This window comes from Haliotis rufescens, unplaced genomic scaffold (assembly GCF_023055435.1).
Source record: "Haliotis rufescens isolate VD_foot unplaced genomic scaffold, xgHalRufe1.0.p SCAF_28, whole genome shotgun sequence".
In the NCBI taxonomy this organism is placed as follows: Eukaryota; Metazoa; Mollusca; class Gastropoda; order Lepetellida; family Haliotidae; genus Haliotis; species Haliotis rufescens.
Window position 1 is genome coordinate 5,744,278 of NW_025963979.1, and position 23,241 is coordinate 5,767,518.

At 38.7% G+C, this 23,241-nt stretch overlaps 1 protein-coding gene across 1 annotated transcript in view; it reads right to left on the minus strand.

Annotated features, from left to right (window-relative positions):
• Nucleotides 1–23,241, minus strand: part of LOC124139389 (transmembrane protein 184B-like) — a 45,917-nt gene that overhangs the window by 8,656 nt on the left and 14,020 nt on the right. The window contains exons 3-6 of the mRNA XM_046506427.2: nt 2,753–2,918; nt 1,025–1,115; nt 796–871; nt 33–124 (exon numbers count right to left, since the gene is read on the minus strand). Coding sequence (XP_046362383.1) covers nt 33–124; nt 796–871; nt 1,025–1,115; nt 2,753–2,918 — 425 coding nt within the window. The remainder of the gene's footprint in view (nt 1–32; nt 125–795; nt 872–1,024; nt 1,116–2,752; nt 2,919–23,241) is intronic.

Below are 23,241 nucleotides of genomic sequence, written 5' to 3' on the forward strand. Positions count from 1 at the left end.
AAATCTTACAAAAGTATGGAAAACCAACTCACGAGAAGTTTCCGTCCTTGTACAGACTGAAGGCCTGCAGGATAAGAGTCAGGACGGCCATCACTGGTTTGATGATGCAGAACTGAAGCGTGGCCTGGCAATACAAGACATTGTAACCCATTTATAGATGTGCTGGCAACGAAAATACCCTCACGGTCAAACATAGCAAACCCAAATATTCATAAAGTCTTTGCTTAACATGTATACCACATATTCAGAGTTCAAAGTCTATCATGTTCTAGACAAAAATTAGTTTGTGACTTGATTGACTGATTTTACAGTATTTGTTGTTTGTTTGTTTGTCTCTCGTACAAAACAAAAAATAACACGTTATTGATGTTGATTGTTGTTTTATGCCGCACTCAGCAATATTCCAGCTATATGATGGCAATCTGTAAAATAATTGAGTTTGGACCAAACAAGTGATTGATATCATGAGCATCGATTCACGCGATTGGGATACATTGGCATGCATCAACAAAGTCGGCGAACCTGACCACCTGTTCCTGTTAATCGCCTCTTACGACAAGCATAGTCGCATGGGTTACTTAAAAACTGTTCTAGCCCGGGTCTTCATGGGTCGATTAAACAGGGTTATGCCGAACATATCATCAATTTAGTTACAAGATACAGCATATGCTACATGTACACAGCATCAACAAGGTACAAATTCAACACACATGAAAAACAGAGTTATAACAACAAAAATATTTGCATTTCCACTGCCATGTGACAAATTTCCTGCCATGATGTTCCCATGCTTACCTGCTTGCAGAACCTGAGGAAACCAATCGTGTACTGCCTGCCAGCAAGGCAACACGTGCACCACAACCAGCTGGACCTGTGGAGGGGAGGCAACTCTTACAGTAACATCTTTAAACCCTCATTGTAACAATAAAATAACAATCAAAGCTTCTCAAATTCATTTAGTCGGAGTTTTAAATTGATCTATATTTAGATATAAATGGAAAAACACAAAACATGGCAAGCTTACCTGATGGGCTTCCCCCGAATTTCAGACATAATAGCCCCTTCACCTCCCAGGTACTCATAGCACAGACTCAGGAAGCTGTATATCACAAACGCTGCAATATCAGGAAAGAGCTTTTACTCACTGAAACATGCACACTTTCATGAAAATCAATTATTGTACCATGACTTTGGTTGAAAAGAACACACTGTTTGCAAGCTTTCCGTGAGTGAGTGAGTGAGTGGTTTTATGCTGCTTTTAGCAATATCATGGCTGGGGACACCAGAAATGGGTTGCACACATTGTACCCATGTTTGGAATCGAACCCTGGCCTGGACCGTTGCAACAGGTATGACCAAATTACATATTTTGTTTCCAATGAATACTAAATTGTGATGTTATGGCCTGCCAAGTTGGATTCAGTAGTGGACACATTAAACTCCTGACTTGGAGACACAGCATATACATCCACTGTTAAAATCAATTTTGGTTGTGATGTGTCTCATGCAATGATGCTGTGTATACCTCACAGAGGTGAGGTGAAATGGGGTTTAACATCGCGTCCAAGATTATTGCACTTATATAGCGACGTGCATGTACGTGTGTGTGTTTGTGTGGCTGCTTGTACTAGTCTGTACTGATGCCGATTTATAGTCCTAGCTCACTGATATACCATGCCGCAGTTTAACATGAATACCCTACTCAGACACAGTATACTGACTCCGAGCCGACCAGTATTTGTTTTAGCTTTTGGTATGACGCGGTCGGGAATCGAAATCCGGACCTTCCGCTCTCCGGGCGGACGCTCTACCACTAGACAACGGAGGCGTTCGTACCTCACAGAGGTCAACCAGACCAACTGTGAATGAACCTTCTGGGAGCCCTACCACTGCCAGACAGTGAAGCAATGTAGAGCTGATGGCCACAAGATTATGACACATGCTCCCCACCTTTGCATGCAGGAAACATTGCCATTCGCGCCACGTAACCAGGTCCTCAATGGTCAGAGAACTCGCCTGTATCCCTCTTACTAGAAGCAGGGCTTGATTTGTTGGTTAACGATGACAATAACTCGTACATATTGATGGATGGTGGAAGAATGTATTCAAGCCCATGAGTATTGATGATGATTGATACCATACAACACAATAAACACTCTTGCTTTCAAAAGTTACCACATTATTGTTCAAGAGGGCAGACATATACCTTGCAAGTTGTCCAAATTTCATGATTTTTCAAGACATGATAAGATATTTCTCATTAAAATATAAGCAACAGAGCTTCTTTCATTACAAAGTGGTACTTGTTAAGAAATTAACATGGAGATTGGTCTACGTAGGCGAATGGAAAGCCCACAATCATGACCCATACATCTGAGCTATTGGGAATTACAAGTAATCTCTCCCGAGTAAATATCATGACAAGGGAGACAACTTATTTTATCTCTCGGCCATAAAATAACATGTTGTTGATGTTGACGGTTGTTGAACACTGCACTCAGCGTTATTCCAGCTATATGACGGCAGTCTGTAAATAACTGAGTTCGGACCAGACAATCCAGTGATTGACATCATGAGCATCGACCCACACAGTTGGGATATGATAAAATGCATCAACCAAGTCAGTGAGCCTGACCACCCAATCTTGTTAGCCGCCTCTTACGACAAGCATAGTCGCCTTTTACGGCAAGCATGGGTCTACCCCAGATCTTCATGAGTCATAAGATGCGAGAGGAAAAAGGCCTTGTTTTACCTTCATAGCAATCCCGGATACTGTCAAAGTAGACGTAGTAACTGTCATTGTTGAAGAACATGAGACTGAGAAATGAGTCGAAAGAGTAGATGGGCACGATGAACAGCACACGCACGATCCATCGCTGCTCATTGGGGCAAGTGTAGTAGCGGAGATGAAGATAAATCTGGAATTAACAATGAAAATCATAAACAAACTCTCTCACACAAAAAACAAAAACTGGCGAAAATTGTACTGAAAATAAACTACAGTGAAACGTCATTGCATGGAACTCTGGTAAGTCTAAATACTGCATGAAGCAATATAACATATATATATTATACAACTGGCATAATCCTTCTTTGTCATTTGTTTACTCCTTTCAAGGAAAAGCCTCATAACTCAATGTTTCTGATACGTATGTATCAAGTAGAGCTGGGACGATACTCTAACAGTGTGATCTGATACGTATCACGGTACCTTGCTCACGATCCGATTTGTATCACAATACTTGAAAGTGCTCTGTACTACCGTCATGTAGCTGGAATAGTGTGGCGTTAAAGAACAAATAGACAAACATCTTATCTGTGGTGCATAAGCCATTTTTTTCATAGACAGGATGGCCAGATACCTGGCGCACGGACAATTTACAGTGGGCAGTGTCATGTATAGTGCAATGAATGAAAATATTTACGTTTTCACTAGTGACAATTAGTGTTTGGTGTAACATTTATTAAAGAATACATGTAAGGTATCGATATGTTTTACTTAGTGTGTGACCGATACTTGTATCGAGAAGTAAAATATTATATATCCTCTGATGCATTGGTGTATTGTCCTACTCCTAGTATCCATGACATCAAAATGTATAGTGAATTGACCTCACTGAGCCAAGTCACATATAATTCGCTTAAACCGGGAAAAATGTATTGTTTCTGAGTGGCTAACCTATTTATCTTATGCAAAAAAACTAATTATTGACAAAACACAAAGATTGTCACTGTACTGATCATTATCTCTAGATAAGGTTAAACACTTCCTTATTAACACAAGATATCATGCTTGCTCTCATAGCCACACAGATACAACACAAAATCTAATCTCAAATAGAATTATTGATTGTAACACCACTGCTTTTCACCAAGACTGTGTTACTGATTCTTCACACACAAAGAAACATTAATAACCAAGACAGGGATGGATGATATCATATCTACAATTTCACCTCAATAATAATGTTTCATTCAGAAACAGTTTAGATGTGAACACTTGTTTAGGCATTGGGCTGTAAGGCATTGATAGTGTCATTTACGAGTCTTCTCTGTAATTCATACAAAAGCTTCATCAACAGTGCAATCTAATGTGATGGAATCCCAGATTCTGACACTGAAGAGACACTTCTCAATCCAGAGTCATTAAACCTTTTCTCACCAGCCTTTCACAACAGACAATGTTTACGTTTTTACAATCAAAGACTGTTGAGGAATTTCAGATCTTTAATCAATACAGATTAGATGTAGTGTTGGCAGCAGCCTCACAGAACTCTAGCTCCAGGCTGTCAGGCAGCAGGGTGTCAATGTCCACGGCCATTTTGGTAATCCTCAGTCGGAAACCTGACCAAATTCACTGCAATGCTACCTGCAACATGGATCTCTTACCATTGCAACTCTCTTATCTGCTCATGGCTATTTGAGAGCTGAATTTCTACCATAGATTTCTAATCTTTTGTTTGTGCTGTGCTATCATGTATCAGATGCAATAATGACGAATGAACTCAGATCTCGCCTAATGTTCGTATGGCGTTGGGTAGACTTCCAGCACAGATTTTATATCCCACATGGAACACTAATAAGAGAATAATAGCCCTGGCAATGCATCCTCAAGTGATCTTTGTGCTACAGCTATCGCAACTACCATTATAAAACACTAATTTACAACAGTTGCAGCGATACAGTTGTCTTGTGGAAGTGGACAAATAAATTTATTGCAATCCTAGGATAGAATGGATCCCTAGAGCCTCATGCTGAATATACAGTACCATGCTATTAAAGGGATGTGCCAAAAAACAGAATAGGTCATGGTTACCCTGGCAACAATGGTTTGACTGAGCCACTGATCCAGCCTACTCATGCATCAGCTGGTCCTGTATTCAAGGGACCCTATACCTGCCTACCCTGCCAACAGGGGAAACCAGGAATGTTGGGAGCCTTCCATACTTTTGAACAAGCCACTTGAAAATTAAAATCATTATTGAGGTGGCTAAATGATCGGGTGGTCAGACTTGGTGACTCGGCTGATTGTGCGTCATCATACCCTGACAGCATGGGACACTGAATATCGATCACTTACTGGCAGCTGTCATATGGCTGGAATATTGCTGAGTGTGGTCTTAAATAATAGACAGGCTGACAGTTCTGTTTGACCACCAACAGCCTCAAGTGACATCGCTGGTTTACTGCTAAACTTGGTGTAAAACAATTTTCATTCACTCTTCATACTAGCAGGACAAGCCTGAACACATCAAGCTTTTGGTATGGTGAAACCCATTCATGTTCTTCCTCAAGTGATATTTCTGGAGTTCTGCTAAACCTGGAGTTAACCTCTTTACTGTAGTATTTGCTGGTGTAAGCTGCCTCACTATATTATTATCTAGTACGCCTCCTTCAGCTATCAGCACACCATGATTAAAGTGAAACACGGTTGGCTGTGATCAGACTCAATTCAATCATATAATCCAGATGCTGTTGGTTGGAGCAATGCAAAATACAAGCACTAATTACTTTATATTACTGTTACACTGCAAAATATATATTGAACAATCTTTGCCGACAACTTTGGAGTTTACTAGTCCTAACTTGGCTCTTGGAATCAATATGACTACATCTGAGTGTCATCATATGGATTTTATTAGCTGAGATTTCTAGACTCAGGCTTTGGACTAGTGGCTAGTCACAGACTGTTTGACTACTGTATATCCAGTATGACCACATCATACTTCTATAAAGTTAAGCAGAAAGTCCTGCCACTATTATCAATTATTATTGAACTGATGGTGTCACAGTTTGCATGAAATTTTATAAAGTTAAGCAGAAAGTCCTGCCACTGTTATCATTTATTATTGAACTGATGGTGTCACAGTTTGCGTGAAATTTTCTTAATTTTAAAGTAGTTTCTATTCTGATAGAGCTTTATGAAGCCTATTTGTGAATGAATCATGAAAACCACAAAGTACTGCCGAGCTAATTCACAACACACACACACACATAACCCCCTGCTCATCAAACAGGGTTTTTTGCTACCTTTCAAACTTCTTTTAACTTTTCTTTATCTTTTTGGTATTGGACACAATCTGTTGTAGCAATACTTAAAATGAGAGGTCTCTATGAATACAATAATACCACTTCATGATAAAAAAGTTCAGTTCTAGAAGGTTTTTGCTGTAGTATCTGAAGCCAGAAATACAAGTATTTGTTTGCTGCTGCAGCTGATTTGGAGATTTTACGTGTGCTTTCTGACATTATGCATATTTCGCACACGGGCCTGCCAAACCATATAGTGAGATTGCCAAAGATGGAAGGAGGGGTTTGTCTGAAAGAAGAAGCAACCAGAGGGGGCGTTAAGGGTTGCATATTTAGATTTTGAAGAATTTTTGAATTAGGAATCATGCATTACCAGGTGCCATATAAGAAATTTAGAAATTGGCACTAGTCCTATAGTCCTTAGCAAACTGCCCAATGGTAAAGGTTTCATAAGGACTGGTAGAAATTTGCCCTTTTTAAGGGTTTTGCTATATGTTATTATTATAAGGACTAGTGGACGAAAACTGTTAGTTTCTAACCCTGTATACCACTGCATATTTGCTCTCATGTCTGTGGCAGTTTTACAGGTGCTTGTGCAGGAAGTGATAGTGGGCGTGAAACATGCTCGGGGCAACAAGTTTGACAAGCTTAACGAACAATGGCCATAGTGGTGTCACTCTGACACTTACACATACATTTATAGACGGCCTTTGCATCCAACGCAAGAAGCAGGGTGCTACTGATAGTCTGTACTGCATACTCAGTCACACACAGAGCTTTAAACTAAAGAAAGAATTTGTATGAAACATGCATGGTTACACAAAGCAAAGTAGGAAAATACTAGTCCATGGTTCTTTAGACGACCACAAATAGGGCTGGGATGAGTCCAAATTTACTCCCCGGGTACCCGACCCTCTATTACCCGACCCTAACCCGGTACCCACTGCAAGTCTCAAGAGTAGGGAACAAAATGTCTGATTCAGGTAACTGTTTTACAACAGCCCTGGCTTAAACTATTCAGATACATGTATCAAACAATCAGATCATGCGTTCACTGAAGTTGACTGAAGTTGACTGAAGCTTTATCTCTACTCAAACATTTACAAGTCAAAAGAAATGTGTGCATCGTCAGAAAGAAATGTGAACATTAGCGACTTTAGTGTAACCACTGAGCTATAGTGAGTTTTTGTCACTAAACAATATATCACGTGACTAACCACGGGTCCGGGTAGTCCTGTGGGTAGCCGGGTCCTACTCAGGACCCGTTTGACCCGAGTACCCGAGTTACCCGTCCCAGCCCTATAGTGGTCAATGCTACCATTTTGATCCTTGTTTTAGACTTGTGGTCAAATCTACCATTTTGATCCTTGCTTTAGATCAGGGGTTAACGCTACCATTTTGACCTTTGCTTTAGACAAGTGGTTAACGCTACCATTATGACCCTTGCTTTAGACAAGTGGTTAATGCTACCAATTTGACCTTTGCTTTAGATCAGCGGTTAACACTACCATTATGACCTTTGCTTTAGACAAGTGGTTAACGCTACCATTATGACCTTTGCATTAGATCAGTGGTTAACACTACCATTATGACCTTTGCTTTAGATCAGTGGTTAACACTACTATTTTGGTCCTTGCTTTAGATCAGCGGTTAACACTTCCATTTTGATCCTTGCTTTAGATCAGTGGTTAACGCTAAAATTATGACCCTTGCTTTAGATCAGCAGTTAACACTACTATTTTGGTCCTTGCTTTAGATCAGCGGTTAACACTACTATTTTGGTCCTTGCTTTAGATCAGCGGTTAACACTACTATTTTGGTCCTTGCTTTAGATCAGCGGTTAACACTACTATTTTGGTCCTTGCTTTAGATCAGCGGTTAACACTACTATTTTGGTCCTTGCTTTAGATCAGCGGTTAACACTACTATTTTGGTCCTTGCTTTAGATCAGCGGTTAACACTACTATTTTGGTCCTTGCTTTAGATCAGCGGTTAACACTACTATTTTGGCCCTTGCTTTAGATCAGTGGTTAACACTACCATTTTGATCCTTGCTTTAGATCAGCGGTTAACACTACCATTATGACCTTTGCTTTAGATCAGCGGTTAACACTACCATTATGACCTTTGCTTTAGATCAGCGGTTAACACTACCATTATGGCCCTTGCTTTAGATCAGTGGTTAACACTACCATTTTGATCCTTGCTTTAGACGAGTGGTTAATGCTACAGACTACAATACATATTGTCAGTGAGGAGACATTTGTTAGCACAGAATGTCCTGCTAGGGCCACTGTAGGATTTGGCAAAATGCTGCCTGTGTCGTATATTGACTTTAGGGGCACTTTCTTACACAATTTGGTGCTTGTCAGATCCAACTAGCAACTGGAAGACTTACAACAGTATAATACACAATTATCTGATGAAGGGTTGTTAGTCATAGTTTTCAGAAAGTTGATTGGTTTTGATCTGGTTTGAATATCTCTCTTGGAGAACACCTTGCACACTAGACGTCTCGGAATTGGCTAGTTGTACAAACTGCAACTGCATTCTGTACATACAACACTAACTAGGGATAAGGTGGTGTGGTGAAATGGGGTTGAACGTTGTGTCCAAGATTATTGCACTTACATAGCAACGTGCATGTGGCTACTTGTACTAGTCCAGACTAAAGCCGATTTTATAGTGTTTGACCACTGAAATAGCATGCCAGTTTAACATTAATTTTTTTTTCTCTCTCTCTTTCTCCCCCCCACGCACCCACCCACCCACCCACACAACACACACAGCACACACAGCACACACACACACACACACACACACACACACACACACACACACACAGCATACTGACGCCGAGCTGACCAGTCCTTGTTTTAGCCACTTAATGCTGAGTGCCAGGGTGGGTGTACAAGAAGTACCATCTTTTAATGTGTTTTAGTATGACACGGCTGGGGATCAAACACGACCTTCAGCTCAGTTGGGACACTCTCTGCAAGACCATAGAGGCAGTCAAATAGGGATAACACTATCATAGTCCAGCACAATCAACTGAAGTCAACTGTCATACCACCCTACTACAAACTCTAACTGAGCATCACACCATAGATCCTAGCCTCCTTTTTCATATCTAGTTTCCTTGGAACTCAAAATGTAAATGTTTCCTGAACTATATACTGACAGTCCATATGAAGCCTAAAACAAAGCTACTTACTGATCACAAGTAGACAGCTCCAGATTCAATCCATCTAACATCATTCTCTTTCCCTCACATAACTACTAGCTGCTACACAACACAACTTTTACATTTCCCTATTTGATAATCCAGATCTAAATGAAAGTTAAGTGTAAGCATGTACAGATTCTTAGCTGTGACCGCCATTCAGTGTAGTGTTATTGTTCTCTGTGAACTGATCCATGCTTCTAATCTATTACATCAGTTTGCCCAGGGTGATGTGTGACTGTGTCATTAGCATCACCACAACTGGTAGCATGTAACACTTAAACCTCTCCAGCCTGCGGGCATCAGTGCAGTGTCTTTCACTGACTGTGACAACTGCCTGCCAGACGAAGCTTCATATTTATACTTGCCTTGCATTCAACATAATGTTGATGGTACAGCAGATATAATCTTCTGACACTAAAACAACATATAAGAATAATAATGTTCTTTTGAATGTTGCTAAAATAAATGAACTTCTTGAATAAGCAGGTGTGAAGGAAATACACTAAAGACCAAGTTCAAAAACACGCAATTCCATGGTTGTCTATCATGGGTTTTTTAAGGCTCACTGATCAAGGACCTCATATCAGTCTGAAGCACTATACAACAAACTGTTAAGTTTCATGGAAATTCCAAATCTTTGAACAAAATATCTCTTTCCCCCTAAAAAAAACTTTCCTAAACATGTCTATTCATAGTTCATGGAAAACGATGCAGATATTAAATCTGAAAATTCTGTTTTGGACACTATAACCAAATACAGACAGCAAGCAAATCTATATCCTGATACAGAAGGGATGTTTATTGTACATGTTGTATGCTTACACAATATATACAACAGAAATAGATGCTAACCTGGTATCAGAGTGACTATAGACAGCATTTTCCATTGCAATAACATTGCAATAACATTGCAATAGCTTTCGGAATGGATTCTCATGTTGCTCTTGAAGCAAAGTAAAAGGTAAAAGCAAACGCTAAACAGTCGTGTGTTTGGATTTGACCATGTTGACTCTGACAATCAATACTATCAACAGTGAGGCATGGCATCATTACACCTTCATTGGGGCGTTTGTTTTTGTGTTCTTTAATGTTGCATTCTGCAATACCCTAGCCACATGATGATGGTCTGTAAGTAATCAAATCTGGACCAAACAATCTGGCGACTGACATGAGCATCGATCAACGCATTTGGGATATGATGACATACATCCACCGAGTAACTGTGTGTCACCACCCGATTCCCGTTAGTCACCTCTTATGACAAGAATGGATTGCTGAAGACCATGATTGTGGGGGTCCCTTGATAACAAACAACCTATATTGGAGCAAACTTCAAGGACCCCATGCCCCTCCCCTACCCAATCAATTTTTAACACAGTCGTTTGATCTTTCCAAGATGTATCAAAATCACAAATCATATGTGATGTGGTGGTCACCACTGTATGGACAGGTTACCAGGTCAATTTCTATCAAATCCATCAAGCAATGACAAAAATTATGTAGATGAATAAATAAGGATATATGTGCCCCCCCCCCCCCAAAAAAAAAAGAAAGAAAAAGGACTGCATGTGATGCCAGCTTTCATTTGATATCTAACTTGATATGGTTAAACGAAAAATGAAACATTAATTTTTTGGGCTTTTTTGTATTTTACATTGATTTACCCCCAAAAGATCATACCCAAACTAAACAATTTTCCCCAACTTAGATTTTCCTAGATTTTAACTATGTTGTGATGGGATGCCTTCTGAACATGAAACAGGAGAAATCATTTCTGTTGCAATTTGTGGTGGGTTTGGTAGGATTTTACACTATATTGACCGGACTATTGTAAGAGCAATTGAAAGGGACACAGATTTTGTGTTTATGCTATATCTGTCTGTCAACACGATCAAATGTCTGTTTTCCACAGTCAAATCAGATACAAGGACAAATCACACTGCCACAGGAAATGAATGCCAGACCCACACAGAAATAGGCATATGTCAAAATCGCCATGGCTTTGACAGATTGTGATGAATGCCAAACATATCCTCTTTGTCATGGTAACAGTTATGCCGACTAGCCATTGGCTAAATGTGTTCACAGACTGCTTGTTTGATTAGAAATAGTGTCCTTATGCCGTCACGACAGCACGTCACGGAACTAATCTGTCAGGGCTATTTGTGGAAACAGCGCCATGACCCATGGTCATCTGCTGTGGTTCTGCTAACTTTGGCACAACATGGCAGACTGCATATAGTCCACAAACAAATCTGTGTTCTTGAGAACATCTACCGGTAAATCATTAGGGGATTTACTCTTTCAATGACTAACAACATCTTGTATTGTTAATTCCATGATCACACTACAGACTAACAGCTATGGCTCTAGTTCAACATCAGTGGAACATTAATTTTGATATGCCAATCATTTCTCATAATATTTCTTCTCGTCAAAAGAACTTAAAAATGCAAACAACATTGGGTCCCCCCCCAAAAAACGTGGGTAGTATTTTCGTGTATTTGATAATTTCTATAAATAATGTTGAACAATGTTAATGTTTCCCAAATTTGCAAGTCAATGACAACGTCAATAAACACCCATCATAATGTCAACATTTGTTTGTTTGTTGTTTAACGCCGCTCTCAGCAATATTCCAGCTATGACGATGGTCGGTAAATAATCAAATCTGGACAATCAAGTGATTCCCATCATGAGCATTGATCTACGCAATAGGGACATGATGAAATGCCTGACCATCTGATCCTGATAATCACCTTTTAAGGCAAGCATGGGTTGCTGAAGACCTATTCTAACCTGGATCTTCCCAGGCAGATAAAATGAACATATGAAAACTATTCCTTTAAGAAAATATCCCAATAAACTTTTTTTATAAAACAATATCGGCTCTGGTGAATTTATAAAGAGAAATGAACCTTTGATTGATCGAACAATATAAAACGATACTTCATCCAGCCTTACATATCCTGCCAGCACTATTATGAATGAACTTCTAGATCTTTTCCCAAGCTGCAGAGGGAGAGAAGATGTCTGTAATTAAAGAACTTCTTTTACCACAACAGCTGTCAAGGCAACCATGATCTCACAACTTCAAAGGCAAACCATTCTTGAAGCATTGCCTTCTACCCTGTTGTGACTGAGGTCCTCAGAATCAAAGACAGGCGTCCATTTGGATGCACAGGAAGTGACATCAGTTTTTACGAAAACCTTTTTTCCCCCATTTCCTCCATAATTGTATGATCATATAGGGTTTCTCATATCGATAAGGAGATTGTCAGGCTCCAGCTCATATCCTGGAAAGATGGCATCTTGAACACAAATAGCTGCTGAAGGCTATTGGTAGTTTCTTCCACTGTGCAACAATATGAAAGAATATTTCATAGTTTTTCATTATCTTTCAAAGAGCTCTACTAGATTTCTGTTGACCTGTATGTGATGAGTTCTTTCTCTTTAGAAAGGAATACCTTGTCAAGCATTAACTGACAGCAATGGAGGTTTCTCTTTCCTGTAACGTATCAGAGAGAGACACTCTTCACGTAGTAATTTAGCATTATGGCATAGTATGAATTGTTGCTTCAATATCAGGTTATAAATAACACGTAAATACACCTAATGAGTGAAATAAGATGATAAATGAGGTTATCTCAAAATTGCTGAATTTACAGTTCTTTCATCTGCATTGGAGTTAATCATCTTGGTAAAACCAGGTCGTCATATTGATCGAGCAGCTGGCAATTAAGTTGTCTCTCAAGCTCAGATAGAGGGATTTGTTAACATGTCATTAAGGGATACATGGATCAAAGAAAACATTTCTAAAAAAATGTCTTCCATTATTATTGTAAAAGGTGAATAGACATAACATATTTATCTGAATTTACAAGTGATGCTCTTTCAACACGTAAGAATTAATCCTGATAATAGATACCTATAGAAATTCTTTTACATTGGACAAAGCAAAAATCACACTTAATGCCTGATGGCTTATCACAAAGGGGCAGCATGAGTGAGTGAGTGAGTGAGTGAGTGAGTGAGTGAGTGAGTGAGTGAGTGAGTGAGTGAGTGAGTGAGTGAGTGAGTGAGTGAGTGAGTGAGTGAGAGTGAGTGAAGTTGCAGCAGCAACCTTCACAATGAAAAGTACCATATTTTCACCCAAGCATAAAGCGCACCCCCCTCTAGCGGATTCAGTATTTTTTAAAAAATTTTAAATAATTAAAAAAATTGAATATTATGCGCAGAAAAAATTACACCGTACCGAAATTTGAAATAAAAAATCACCAGACATGTTGTTTTACCGTTTGAATGGTATTTTTTGTTCAGTTAGGGATTGTCCAGGGATTAACATTACCTTGTGTATTTTCTCATAGACTACGCCGGAAACAGCAATCAGCTGTACACACGTTTTCTTCGAATCTACCGGTGATTCGGTCAAGACACACCCAATCATATAACTTTTAATGCAAGGATGGGCAAAAATTGTATCTGAAACTATTTTTTTATCAGGAATAATATATTCTAATATCTTGTTATTTTAGTTGCAGCTTTTACTAAATATATTTAAAATAATTATAACACTAAGTGTCGGTTATTATTTTTCACAGTTTGAACCAGTTTGACCAGCAACCACGGTCAGATTACCGCTATTGACGCCTTGAAACGAACTTTAGTTGCAAGAGAATGGATACACATATCATAAATGCTATACCATGACTCGCTAAAAGTCATATTTGTGGCAGTTTGACAATTAAATGTCAACATAACGTTTTCCCAATCGAAATACATGTAGTGAGGGGAGTCCCTACGTAAAAAAATATCCTGCATACCATCTGTACCAAAGTGCTACGCTTATGGTTCTTATAATTTTAAGTATATCTGGTGGAAGCTGAAACTAAAACAACACGATATTGGAATATATTATTCCTGATAAAATAATAATTTCAGATACAATTTCTTCCGACCATTGCATCAAAATTCTTTGAAGTTGTATCATTGGAAACGTTTTAACTGAATCACCGGTAGATTGGGAGGAAACGTGTGCACAGCTGATTCCTATTTCCGGCTTAATTTACCTGAAAATACACATGGTAATCTTAATCTCTGCATATAAAACAATGCCTTGGAGAGCAAGAAATACATTTTAAATGGTAAATCATCATGTCTATTGATGTTTCATATCAAATTTCATACTTTTATTGACCATGTTTGTTATACCTGTTTATTGACCTGAATTCGCTGAAGGGATATGATAACGCTCATCAATTATTTGGACCCCGTTTGTTTTAAAAATTGTCCGGACAGAAAAAATTAAATGTCCGGTAAGCAATATTTTAAACCGGACATTTGAGATTCCCAATCGGACATGTCCAGCGCATATGACTGTTTCCGGACCCCTGGTCCTGAACTCCTTCCATAGTTTGAGATTTACACAGATTTACAATCAGCCTGAAGTCATGTCATTGCCACACTGATGTATCTACCTGAAGTAACTCTAGCCAGTAGGTCAATGGAACTGATGACATCTAACACAGGAGGGGGATTTGACTGATGAGACCTCATCTCTACAGCTATCAGCAAATCAACATTAATCAGCTTTATCCTGATGACTATTCCTTGCTTCAACCTCAGGCCCACCCACTTGCAAAGAGAGACTGTTACTAGCGCCATGACTGGTGCATGCAAGTCAATGTTAAGTATGAAGCTGCATTAGCAGTAGGATCCAAGGATCAGCATTCTGGTAATGAGAATTCCTCGCTTAATGCTTTCAGTACCAAGTACCAATAACATTCAATCTGCTGATGCTCAAATTGATGATTCATTTCTGAATGATTGTAACATATTGATATATATCATTTTGTACTGTGAAATTTACATAAAATCTTTCCTTCTCACTGCACATGAATCATCTATCTCTATGTTCATCTCACTGAATTTCCCATTTAGTTTTTCTCTGTTCTGTATTCTGTTCAAGAGATACAAGAAAACCCTTCAGGCTTTGCCATCTTGAGTCTTAGTTCGCCGCGAATGGCTGCAAGATTGCTGATGCGGCGTTAAGCAATATTCACTCACTTGAGTCTTAGCACCTAATAATGAAACAGACTTTGGCCTTATGTCCATTTTACGACAGGAACAAACTTGCTGTATAAGGACCACAGGAAGATGTGTCAACCCTCCATAAGATCTATCTGGTCTGTCTGGACAAAAGATACTTCAGTATGACATGTTAAACCTCCAACCCTTGACATCCGTGGCCTTCCAGTCCCACTAACCATCAGGTGATAACCAATTAGAGTAACAGGATGCAATTAGCCAGTAGTGGAACATGGAGCTGAATGCCTCTCCCTGGGCATCTGGCTAGGCACCACCTGTCCCAACCATCTAGCTCACTAGCACCACTACCAGAGGAAGTAACCAGTGAATGTGAGTATGCGTGTCAGCATCAGTGGCTTCAAGACATCCCTGGTACATATATACTCCATCATCTGTCCGGGAGGACCTGTGGCTATACCATGCGCCTGCCACTATCAAGTGGTTTGTTGCTTCTTATTTGATATAAAATAGATTACTTTGTGTTTCAGAATGCTTTGGAGGACAATAAATTGCTTCTTCAAACCAAGATGACAAGATTATTACAGCAATGGAATAACTGAAGGTCTTACATGGCTGATGGGAATTAGATTCCAGAGAATTCTTTTAAGATCCTTTAATATATCATTTGATAAGAATCTTTCCAATGTTCACTGTTAATATGCCGACAATCAAAACAATTCTGCTCAGAAGTTTTATTCCTAAAAGAGTAAACAATTATTTCCAGTAGAGACTTAGGATGAAAACTATATCTACCAGCAACATGTATAAAATTTCGTAAGAACATCCAAAAAGAAATTAACACTTGGCACAATATATGAGTCTGTATGGAACAGTAACTGCAGCAGGTTCTGTAATTGAGGTTAAAGGATTGAGCTATATAAGAAAAAAAATACCTCATTTCAGAAACTCTATAAATCATATTCTTCTTCAATTCACAATTTAAAACTTCTTTTGGAGCAGTAAAGATTCCATTATAAAAAATTGAAATCATATACTTCAAGTCACAATCAGTATCGTTTGGCAGTTAAACCACTTTTCCACAAATACTTAATGGTCTATCACTCATGATGACATTTTATCTTAGAACAGAATATAAAATCTTCTTGAGTGTTCTTAATGTATAGCCAAAGGCAAGTGCTGTCACAAACTCAGCAGCAAAATGAGTGCAACCGAAAATGCTGCAGTTCTAATTAAGCTTAAGTGCTGTCAATGTGGACTGTTAGGATCTTGTAACACATGGACTATTTGTACAGACAACTGCACCAATCATGCTAATATTCTCCCACTACAGACTGATCTGGAGTTTGTTGTTCAGACATTTGGTGTGAAGGTCAAGGTCAATGCATCTTACTGGCAGAATCTGTACACAGAGTTCTCAGCACATATTTATTTCACGTCTGCAGTAGATACTGCTAAAACATCTCCCAGTCACGAACCTCTCTTCCTGAACACGTTTGCAATTAGAATTCATGTATTTACCCTTGAATGTCTGTAGTCTTGTCTTCAATGACCTCGTACAGGGCATGAATTTAATGATTACCAGAATGTGATTACATGTTCAGGCCATAGCTTCCATTACAAGAATCAAAGTGGACGCTCCATGGTATGTGTCAGAGCATGAATAATTGAACACATTGTAGCTCTATTCATCACGAAATACAGAAACCCTTGATGGATAGTACAAGTAGTACGCAGAGTATTGAGTAATTGTTTTATTTTATAATTATTTATACATATATTTATTGATGTATTTGCATCTGTATTATTCCTACCCGGTATGTTTAAAATTTGCCCTTGTATAAATAAATTGATGATTTGCATTGAATGCTTTTCCCTGTCTAATGATGTATGTAAGTGCAAAAGTTTGGTGAAAATCTTAGGTCATGGAAAAGTTCATTGTCAAATTTAACAATACTTTTCCTAAATTCATGACTATGTGTGCCAATGAGGGGCCAAATCATACATCAACCTTTGACATACTAGAATGAAAAAGTACTTGTATTTGACAGACGTATATGAAGCATTCAAACTGATGTAGCCCAGGGTATGTCAGGAATCATGACAGTTTTACCGGGTGATACCACAAACAGAGGAAGGATTCTTCGTAATATTTTCCAAACACCTTGCCTGACTATTCTCATTATTCTTGTTCAAGAAAATCAGATTTTGTCAAAACTGACGAACAGATTTGACAGTGGATAGATAAGTGATGGATAAGTTTTCAATGGAGTGTAAAATTAGTCGTCATGTAATCTGTAGTCACATTTTCCAGGAGATTGTTTCATTCGGTGGATGTCAATTTAACGCCCCCATGCTCTGTATAGATTGACTAGTGACATGAAAGTAGCATGAGACCTATACCAGTCTCATTATGTTTATAAGGCAATCTGACAGGTTGGCTATGTTACTGCCTCTACATAAAATCAATTTCTCCTCTGTTCGGACAAAGCAGCTCTGATATCAGTTTCAAATCCATGAAGCTGCGTACAACAAATGTTTTCCTGTACAATAACATTGCATCAAAACGGTCTCTCACTGGCACTCATCACTAATGCCATGGAGGACGTACTGTAGTGAGGGAGCTGGGTTTTATACAGTTTTTAGAGCTAGTCCAGCAATATCACAGAGGTGGACACTCAAAATTGTACTCGTGTTGAGAATCGAACCTATGTATAACAAGTCAATGTTTTAACCATGAGATTATCCCACTGCCCCTGAATGTATAGGATACATTGCATACAGTAAAATAAGCTAGAATGTCACATACTGCAACAAGGACAACTTTTGATAGATCTTTATCCATAATACTGACTTGTGACTTAAGATGAAAAACATACTTAGTATTTCAAAATGGTGATGGTGTTTTCAAGAGAAATCTTCAAAATATAAAATCAAAATGAAACTTGACAATTTGCAAGACATGTGATACTCTTCAATTTTCATTCACAAACAAGGCAACATGTGATGTTGCAGCCACATACACAACACCACATACATAGTCAGTGTACTCAATTGAAACTAGTCCTGCTACAACAACTAGTTTCATCAGTGCTGCAATGCAAGTGTCCAGGCCACATTGAGTGTCCTGTTGATTTATACATAGAAAGTATGTGGTATACACATCAGCTCCCACTTGCTGAAGGCTGAGTCATCAAGCTATTGATAAATAAATTTCCAGTAGTTGAAGAATGTCACATCATTTAATGACATGACTCCTTCAGTGACGCTGGGTCACACCCACATCACTTACTGCAGTGAACATACACATCCGTCTGTACAACACACCCACCTGACATACAGGCCTTGTTTAATTATGCATTTCTTTGTATGGATATAGGTGACAGAGTTTGTTTGCGATATCAAAACAAGCTTTTCCTTTTTGTACTAGCATCTCAAATATCCATAAACTGTTTAACACAAAACTACAGTCCAGGTACCTGTGCAGCCATATATATATGGGACAAAGCACATAGACCACAAGTGAAGAATTCAGCACCTGATTTACTTACTGATACTAACATGCCTCATACAGAGATCCTTTGTGTCACTGTAAAAACTATCACTATCAGTAAATGTTAATCTGGGCCCCGTTCCTCAAAGCGATCTTAGTGCTAAGGTGGTCGTAAGTCCCATACTTTAACATAGGCTTACGATCATTGTAGCGCTAAGATCGCTTTGAGGAACGGGGCCCTGGCTGCTAAGCAAATGTAGACAGCAACATGTGACCTCAAAATTAGGTATACCCTGGCAAAATTAAATCCAACAGAAAAAGGATCCTATGTTTTTATACTCTCCGGGGGGGGGATGAGAATGAAATTTGAGTGCACACTGATCCAAAGACCAGGGTACTAATAATGTTACACCATGAATATTCACTAGGTGAATGGACATGATGGAATCTGCCGCATTATAAATGGATGGCTTCTTCTCTTTTTTAGTGTTCTTCTTAACCTACTTTCATTATAATCATTACTGAATAAAGTCTACAAGGGTCTTTCTTGGCACTTAGAAGTTGGAAAAAGAATATTATGCAAAACAGAATATACAGGAGAGAAGTTGTTATTCAAATATTCCTTGTCATAAATAAAAGAAAAGGTAACAAACGCCTCACAAATACCAGAAGGTTGTGATATAAGATACCCTGCAGCTGAAGTAAAGCACAACCTTTGACATCTCAGTTGTACCATTTCTTGATTCTTTGTCAGATTGATCTTAAACATGTTTCACAACAGAGAGTAACTTTGCTTGGTACACTGGACAATGAACCTTCATAGAACGAGGAAGAAACACAATAACGTCAGACCTTGCAAGAAACCGAGTGAAGTTTACTTTAAAGAGTATTTCAGTTGCACCATTATGGGCACTGCCAGTGTTCAAAGGGTTTTCATTCTTTCAACACTTGCGTAGAAAAGATTGCTTTTCCTAATTTTCATTTTTAAGAAAGGCCGGAGCACCGTGCAGAATGTTGGCTGAGTGCAGGCCATGTTTCCTTGTTTGTTTACATCCTCTAATGTTGTTTATTCTTATCAAGGTGAAAGTTATTTTGTATTTGAAGTGAAACAAGAGCAGACATCAACCACTTCCTGATGTTTTGTACGGACCAAGCAAAGACAACCTGGCCATGTTTTACCTGTCTCACCTGAACACACACCTGTGTCGGACAGGTAACCAAGCTTGTTACACATGGTAACCACATAGGTATACTCATTCAACTGTGTCAGCGTATCACTAACGAGTGCCATGACACAGAGGAACCCCTGCATGGGAAAAAAAACATCTATAGCTATTTGAAAAGAACATCACATTTTACCTCTAGTTGCCCATCAGTTTATGAAACAACTTGGAATGTTTTCTCTTGTAAACAGATTATGCATCAAACGTCTAAAAATGATAAAGAAATCATCTACAAAATGGTACAGGTATGAATGAAGATTAAAAAAATGTGATGTAGTATGGCGTCAACAAAGACTGATCTAACCAAATGCCTATAGTCTTACTCATAAGAACTGTTCGCCCTTCACATGCTCTAAGGGCACAGTCATTTCCTAATTTGGGGCAGGGCCATTCTAACATGTATTGTTCTTTCATGCGTGCTATTCTTACAATTCAAATTTGGTTAGCTAGACAGGAATACTTCATAATCACTTGAAGATCTTCCATCTTTCCAAAATATTACCTTACTATAACATCAATGTGAATAATATTAAAACAATTTTCATGGAAGTAAAGTACGTTATCAGTCTAGTTTGGTTTATACCTTGCATACAGGTAAGAGAATTAAAACAATTTTGAGAAAGGGCTGCTAAGACATGGAAAGAATAATATTTTACCGATGATAGCACTGATATGCTTAGAGGCAGTGACATGTGAAACTCGAAATCCAAAACTGTTTCAATGCATCCAGTGAATATGTTTGTTTACTGTTTAACGCTGCACTCAGCAATATTCCAGCCGTATGACAGCGGCCTGTAAGTAATCAACTTTTAGGCCAGAAAGTCAGGTGATTGATATTGTGAGCAATGATCACGCCTTTGGGGTACAATGTCAACCAAGTCACAGAGCACACCCTTATCTATTTACCTTCTTATCGACAGTATTAGGTTGCTGGGGAGCAATTCCAACCCCGCATCATTGGGTTTTAATAAATTTAATTTAAAAAAAGCAAAAAACTCTAAAAGTGCTTGGATCGATTCTCGAAATGACAAGCTTCCTGTGGAAACTGATCAAATTGGTATTACTTCTATTCACTCAACATGTACTTTCCTACAAGGGTACAATCTGTGACGCCATTATTTGGTATTCCTGTTTCATTGGATCTGAAAATGATGTAAAACACAATTCATTTGGTCTTTTGTATCACTGTAGGTAACTACAAACATGGCAAAGGCTAGAGTTTGGATTCAGTTTTCTTCCCGAGTGAAGTGAGGTACCGGTTACTGAGTGTGAGAGTCAAATAACCTCCCTTGCTGAACTAAGCTGGAATTTCGGAGTTACATTTTGGCAGTACTAAGGAGTCCAGAGCGCATGGTGAATGCATGTGTTCTGTCAACTAGGCATTGAAAGATATTTTCCAAATCTTTTCAAATTTTTAATCAAGAGGCTCAAATGTGGTAAGACCCGTTTAATTACAAAATAGATCTTGATTATCGATCAGATCGTCTTGACTGAGTGATGCAATTTTTGTTTGAAAGCAAATATAAAAAATATATGAGAGGTGGAAACTGATTGGCTAATAGGAGGGGCATAGAAGGGACATGACTTGTATTAGCCACTGGTGTCGCTACGATCGAGCAACGAAATTCCACCCTCGTTCAGCAAGGGTGGAAGATGGACTTTTATAGTCAGTTAACACCCTTGCCTCGGGAAGATGAACAATGCCTGTCAGTTATCATTTCTCAGTCAAACATCTATTGTGGACCACTTTTTCATGAAGGTCAGCCTAGCCGCATACCAGTATAGATCCACACGGTCACACACTCCCCCCACAACCACAGGAGCTGATCAATCCATGATACAACAGCTCCTGTCATACACTAAACAAGATAAATCCTGCCTCGATTCTCTGTGTCTATCATGTGGTATTGTAACACATTTGTGGAGGCCTTCTAATCTTAGAAGAAACGTTGACATTTCTCACTGTTGGTCACTTCTCAGTTGTGTCAGAAACTTCACATCACCATACGAGAAAGATGGATTTGCAATGCTCCTGAGATAACTAACACAAGTGTGGCTTGAACTGCCTCATTACAATAACATGGGCTACTCTAAGAGCTCACTAACTAACTACTGTTCCATTTACATGGAAATCATATAATTATCTGCTCTGCAAAGTATGAGAAATCTAATAAGCGGACATACAAAGACCTTTTCAGGCAGACCTTAAACAATCATAGAAAGCCAATATACAGACATTCTCTGATACTATTCAATAATGAAGGCTAGCTAAATGTCATTCTTGTTGGGATCAATACCTCTACCTGAATTTAATAAATCTAGTCATTAATCAACTTAAATACAAAAGTATACATTCTCAGGGATGCATGGCTATTTCTAGACTTCAACTGCCCTTGCTCTGAGCATGGCAAATGCCGCTGTAACATCCAGTGACACATCCAGAAGACGTACAGATCAATGAAACCAATTTTAAAAGAAGAAAGTGGAACCTAGAAATTAGCACTTGTCCACTTGCGATCTGCCCAAGTTTGGGGGAAGGAAATTTCCAAATCTAGTGCCTATGTGATCATTATTCCGGCAAGTGAAGAGACAATTCGCCATTATCCATGGAGATATGTATTTGTTTGATATCAGAAACTATAATAGATGCTCCAAGTATTAATAGGAAATGATGTAATATTCAGTGGCTTATTATGCTGATTTACGGCCTGGACCTAGTCTATACAGTACACTCACACATACTTCAATACAGTTTACTGATATGTTAAACATTCTCACATTCTACAGATAAACATACAGCTCCTGGAACGTGTCTTATCATATGGCTTTGTTGTATAGTGAAAACTTTGTGAGGACAAGTTCAGATGTTCAGCTGATGTGGTCTCTGAGAAACTATACCACAATCACTGCATTCCTTTATCATCATCTTCTCAGCTCCAGCAGCCTGTACTCATCCCCTTTTCAGATTTGCAATTAAGAGACTAGATTGAGATCTAGACTCTGAAATGAACATATTCTACAGATAAAAACAGTTGTTAAATAATAGTAAAGAAATTTAATAAAAAGGAGCCCAGAGACTCTTCATTTTCAGGTACTGCAGTAATCTAGACTTGCCAACTATTATAGACTTACATGGGCTGTATTTGGGTATACTTGTTTCAGGGTCTGTATGACAGACTAGTATTAAGAGACTTGAGGGTTCCTGAAAAGAATGATAATATTTT